At 44.9% G+C, this 6,230-nt stretch overlaps 1 protein-coding gene across 7 annotated transcripts in view; it reads right to left on the bottom strand.

Annotated features, from left to right (window-relative positions):
* Nucleotides 1-6,230, bottom strand: part of NDRG3 (NDRG family member 3) — a 91,234-nt gene that overhangs the window by 28,723 nt on the left and 56,281 nt on the right. For all 7 annotated transcript variants that reach the window (XM_037732746.1, XM_017512629.2, XM_017512623.2 and 4 more), the window contains 2 exons: nucleotides 4,345-4,407; nucleotides 2,723-2,783 (listed from right to left, as the gene is read on the bottom strand). In XM_037732746.1, coding sequence (XP_037588674.1) covers nucleotides 2,723-2,783; nucleotides 4,345-4,407 — 124 coding nt within the window. The remainder of the gene's footprint in view (nucleotides 1-2,722; nucleotides 2,784-4,344; nucleotides 4,408-6,230) is intronic.

Below are 6,230 nucleotides of genomic sequence, written 5' to 3'. Positions count from 1 at the left end.
TCGTGAAGTTCTCGTGTTGTGTTTTTCAGCTCCATCAGTTCACTTATATTCCTCTCTAAGTTGTCCATTCTCGTTAGCATTTTGTCAAACCTTTTTTCAATGTTCTTAGTTTCTTTGCATTGGGTTAGAACATGTTTTTTTTAGCTCACAGAAGTTTCTTATTACTCACCTTCTGAAGCCTGATTCTGTCATTTCATCACACTCATTCTCTATCCAGCCTTGTTTCCTTGCTGGTGAGGAGTTGTGATTGATTGTAGGAGGAGAGGTGTTCTGGTTTCGGGTGTTTTCATCTTTTTTGTGCTGGTTTCTTCCCATCTTTGTGGATTTATCCACCTGTCGTCTTTGTACTTGCTGACTTTCAGACTGGGTCTCTGAGTGGACGCCAGTTTGTTGATGATGAAGTTATTTCTGTTTCTTAGTTTTCCTTCTAATAGTCTGGCCCCTCTGCTGTAGGACTGCTGAGGTCTACTCCAGGCCCTGCTTGCCTGGGGATCACCTGCAGCAACTGCAGAACAGTAAGGGTTGCTATCAGTTTCTTCTTCTGCTATCTTTGCCCCGGAAGGATACCTGCCAAATGTGAGTCTAATCTCTCCTTTATGAGGTGACTCTGGATATACGCGGGTCAGAGAGCTGCTTGAGGAGACAGTCTGTCCTTTATAGGAGCTCAAGTGCTGAGCTGTGAGCTCCGTTGTTCATTCAGAGCTGCTGGGCAGGTACGTTTAGGTCTGCTGCAGCAGAACTCATAAACTCCTTTTTTTCCCCTAGGTGCTCTGTCCCAGGAGTTAGGGCTTTATTTATGAGTTTCCGTTGTACTGCTGCCTTTTTATCAGGGCTGCCCTGCCCAGCAAGGAGGCAGCCTGTCACTGTCTGGCTGCAGAGGCTTTGCTGAGCTGCTGTGGGCTCCGCCCAGCTGCCATGTGAACTTCCCTGTAGTCCTGTTTATATGGCTGTAGTCAGAACTGCCTCGGCAACGGTGGCTCACCTCTGTAATGGCACACTCTCTGTAATGGCAGGTTGCGCCTCAGCAGCAGCGGGTTGCTTTGGCAACGGCGGGCTGCCTCAGCAATGGTGGACTACCTCCATAGTGGTGGAGTGCCTCAGTATGGCGGAGGCCCCTCCTCCACAGGGCTGGACCGTCCCGGGTTCAGCTGTGCTTGCTGCGAAACTCTCAACCCAGAGCGTTTCCAATTGCTGTGTTTTTTTTTGTTGGGGTGGGACCAGCCGAGCCTGATCACCTGGCTCCCTGCCTCAGAGCCTTTTTTTTTTTAATTGAACGGTTGACTCTCTCCCAGGTGTTCCAGTCGCCTGTTGAAAAGGCGCCGGGATCTGTGTGATTTCCCCTGCGGTGACTCACTACGCTGGCTGAAACAGCAGTGCTGAGATTTGTGGTGCTTTTTTTGCCCGGGAATCTCCTGACCTGGCTCCCTGTTTCAGTCCCCTTTTTAATCAGATGAATGGGCAACTCTGCCTACCGGGGGCTCCAATCGCCAGCTAAAAGGGCACCCAGACCAGTGTATTTTGTATGGAGAACCGCCACACTGGGGTGCCGGCAAAGCAGCCGCGCCGGCCTAAACAGCCGTGCTGGCGACCCATGGGGCTCCTCCGCCTGGGAATCTCCTGGTCTGTGGGCAACAAAAATCCATCTGGAAATGCGGCATCCACTTGCCCTCTGCGCTTTCACTGGGAGCTGCAATCCTGAGCTATTCCTAATTGGCCATCTTCTAATTTTTGTATTTTTAGTGGAGATAGGGTTTCACCATGTTGGCCAGGCTGGTCTTGAACTCCCAACCTCAGGTGATCTGCCCGCATCAGCCTCCCAACGTGCCAGGATTAAAAGTGTGAGCCATCATGCCAGGCCCCTAGCTTACTTTTTTTTTTCTTAACATCTCCTTGAATTATCTAGCTCACTTTTTTTCTCTTACTACCATGATTACATTCACTGCAGAAAATTTGACAAGCCGAGAAATTACAAAAAGCAGAAAATAAAACTTTATATTCTTTTTTTTTTTGAGACGGAGTTTCACTCTTGTTTCCCAGGCTGGAGTGCAATGGCACAATCTCGACTCACTGCAACCTCTGCTTCCCAGGTTCAAGCAATTCTCCTGCCTCAGCCTCCCGAGTAGCTGGATTACAGGCATGCACCACAATGCCTGGCTAATTTTGTATTTTTAGTAGAGATAGGGTTTCTCCATCTTGGTCAGGCTGGTCTCGAACTCCTGACGTCAGATGATTCGCACACCTCGGCCTCCCAAAGTGCTGGGATTACAGGCATGAGCCACAGCACCTGGCCAAAATTTCATATTATCTTACCACACATCAATCCATTAATACTTTTTGGTGCATTTTCTTCCAGTCCTTTCCTATGGCTATGACATACTTTATGTGAACCTATATTCTAACTTTTTTGGTTAACATTATAATGTATGTAAACCATGTATCATTATAAAGCTTTTCATAAACTTAACTTTAATGGCTGTATAAAATTCCATTATAAGCAGTATCTTAGACTTGCTTTTAATTGATGACATACTGCCCCCATTTGTGATTTTTCAGGTATTGTAAGTACAAAGTAGGCTTTATACAACCTATATCTAAAGCTGACAGAAGTTCCAGAAAAACTAACATAAGGCCCAGAATACTGTCTGGTTGTTTGACACAGCAGTAATAGCTGTGACCCAGATAGTGCCTCAAAGATGTTGACGTTAATCCTCTGCATACTTACTGCAAATCTGCTGAGGATGTAAGCTCCAGCTCCAACTCCAATTCCAATGATACTTTTCAGGCTGTGAATGACACATAAGGACAACTGACAGAGTCAACTTCATTTGGAGGCAGCACTGCTTAACTGAAAGCATACAAACCTGGGTTGAAATCCTGGCTCTGATATTCATTAGATGTAAGAATTTGGGCAAGTTTTTTTCTTTCCCCTAACTATCTGAGCTTCAGTTCATTATCTGTAAAGCAAGGATCCCAGACAGGTGTGGTGGCTCACACCTAAATCCCAGCACTTTGGGAGGCCAAGGCAGGTGGATCACAAGGTCTGGAGATCGAGACCATCATGGCCAACATGGTGAAACCCCATCTCTACTAAAATACAAAAAATCAGCCAGGTGTGGTGAGGCGTGCCAGTAGTCCCAGCTATGCGGGAGGCTGAGGCAGGGGAATCACTTGAACTTGGGAGGCAGAGGTTGCAGTGAGCCGAGATCATGCCACTGATCTCAAGCCTGGTGACAGAGTGAGAATCTGCCTTCAAAAAACAAACAAAAAAAGAAAAAAACCAAGAAGAATCCCACCACCTACTTTCAAGTTGGTTTTAATGGTTAAATAAAATATAACTGAGGCCAGGCATGGTGGCTCATGCCTGTAATCCCAGGACTTCAGGACGCCACGGCAGGCGGATCACTGAAGGTCAGGAATTTGGGACCAGCCTAGCCAATGTGGTGAAACCCCATCTCTACTAAAAATACACACAAAAAAAAATTAGCCAGGTATGGTGGGCTGCACCTGTAATCCCAGCTAAACAAGAGGCTGAGGCAGGAGAATTGTTTGAACCTGGGAGTCAAAGGTTGCAGTGAGCCAAGATCATGCCATTGCACTCCAGCCTAGGCAGCAGAGTAAGACTCTCTCTCAAAACAAAACAAAACAAAACTATATATATATATACACACACATACATACATATGTGACTGAAACCTGAGTTATTCTCGGCAGCTTACTGTCAGTATCCAACCCATCAGCAAGTCAGTGGAGAATATATCCATCTATCTACTAGCATCTACTTCAATCATCCCCCAACAGCATCTAGTACTATGCTATTATTATCTCTTGCCCAGACTATTGTTAATAGTTTAACTGTTCTCCCTGCTTTCTCTTACTCCTCTCCAAACCATTCTCTTCACAGTGAGATGAACCCTTTTAAAATTTTTTAAATAGCTTTATTTTTATTTTTTAGATACAGGGTGTCACTGTTACTCAGGCTGAAGTACAATGGTGGGAACACAGCTCACCGTAGCCTCAAACTCCTGGTGTTAAGTGATCTTCCTGCCACTGGGCCCAGCTCAAGTAGCTTTTTATAATCTTCTAGGTTTCAGCGTATGTGCCACCTTCCTAAAGGAGAATTCCCTAATTAGCCTTACTGAGGTAGATTCCACCCTTATTCTCTATCACAACACCCCCACTGACTTATAGAACTTAATTATTTGTCTGCTTACTTGTTACCCCACTAAGCTCTAGGAGGAGAGTGACTACTGTTTTGCTAACCATCGTATCCTCTGAAACAGACACTAAAGAATTCACCATAGAAAGTCAATACAAACTGCATGGAAGACTGCAGAATGAACCTACCTTAAGTGGGTAAGAACAGGAGGCAGCATTTCAGCCAGCTCATCCATTGTGGGGTACTGATACCTGAAATCCAGAAGCATATCTCCTGAATTAGAAAGCACTCACAATTTCCAGTTACGACAACAGCTGGAAAGGTACAGAAGGCTTAGATAAAAGGCCAAGTGTGGTGCCTCATGCCTGTAATCCCAGTACTTTGGGAGGCCAAGGCGGACGGATCACCTGAGGTTGGGAGTTCGAGACCAGCCTGACCAACATAGAGAAACTCCATCACTACTATAAATACAAAATTAGCTAGGTGTGGTGGTGCATGCCTGTAATCCTAGCTACTTGGGAGGCTGAGGCAGGAGAATTGCTTGAACCCAGAAAGCAGAGGTTGCAGTAAGCCAAGATCGCACTACTGCACTCCAGCCTGGGCAACAAGAATGAAACTCTGTCTCAAAAAAAAAAAAAAAAAAAAAAAAAAAAAATTAAAAAAAAAAAAAAAAAAAAAAAAAAAAAAAGAAGTCTTAAATAAAAGCATTTCCTTTTACCAAAGGCTCAAAGGAGGTGATGTGGTACCTGAAAATGATTGTGGTACATTGTGTAACTCTCTACAACTGCCATACTAAAGAAAAAATAAAAGAACCCAGTTTCTATATCCTAATGAGCAGCCCTTGAGACCAGAGGGTGCCACATGAAAAGAACTAGTAATATGGTTCTCTCTTAGGGTATTTCCAAACCTCTAATAATCTCTTCAGTTGGAGTCGACTCAGTAAACCTCCAGTAGTAAGAGTCAACTCAGGAAGTGGCTCTTGGTCTACTGCTTATATTTAGGAAACTAAATGCAAAAATAAACATAGCTTTTCTAGGTATAGGCATACAGTTAGGAATCCTTGGCATGAATGCTTATTTGTTTCACTTAGGCATAAAATAACAGTTATTTTTTTAAATTTATTATTATTATTTTTTGAGACGGGTCTTGCTCTGTTGCCAGGCTGGAATGCAGTGACGTTGATATCAGCTCACTGCAACCTCCACCTCCTGGGTTCAAGCAATTCTCCTGCCTCAGCCTCCTGAGTAGCTGGGATTACAAGCACATGCCACCAAGCCCAGCTAATTTTTATATTTTTAGTAGAGATAGGGTATCACCAGGATGGTCTTGATCTCCTGACCCTGTGATCCGCCAGCTTCAGCCTTCCAAAATGCTGGGATTACAAGCGTGAGCCACCGCACCTGGCCAGATTTATTATTATTAATAATTCCAGGCTGGAGAGCAGTGGTGCATTCATAGCTCACTGTAACACTGAACTCCTGGGCTCAAGCTATCCTCCTGCCTCAGTATCCAGAGTAGTAGCTAGGACTACAGGTGCATGCCACCATGCCTGGCTAATTTTTTGATTTTTTGCAGAGATGGAGTCTCGCTATGTTGCCAGGACTGGTCTTGGACTCCTGGCCTCAGGTGATCCTCCTTTCTCGGCCTAACAAAGTGCTAGAACTATAGGTGTGAGCCACTGTGTCTGGCATGGTTATTTTATTAATTGTTTTTGAATTTCATTCATAATATGAACCATCTGATCCCAAGATGTTTGAGCAAGCCCAGATCAGAAATCCTAGAAACGTAGTAAGCAGCTGTGAGCGTTGGTTCATGCCTGTAAATCCCAGCACTTTGGGAGGCTAAGGCAGGCAGATTGCTCGAGCCCAGGAGATTGAGAACACCCTGGGCAACAGAGCAAAAGTCTGTCTCTACAAAAAATACAAAACTTAGCCAGGCATGTTGGCACATACTTGTAGGGAGGCTGACATGGGAGGATCACTTGAGCCCAGGAGGTTGAGCCCATGCAGTGAGCCATGATCACGCTACTGTACTCTAGCCTGGGAAGCAGAGCAATACCCTATCTCAAAAAAAA

The sequence above is a fragment of the Cebus imitator genome, unplaced genomic scaffold (genome assembly GCF_001604975.1).
Source record: "Cebus imitator isolate Cc_AM_T3 unplaced genomic scaffold, Cebus_imitator-1.0 Scaffold18, whole genome shotgun sequence".
Lineage (NCBI taxonomy): Eukaryota > Metazoa > Chordata > Mammalia > Primates > Cebidae > Cebus > Cebus imitator.
This window is presented reverse-complemented; position numbering and strand designations above follow the sequence as displayed.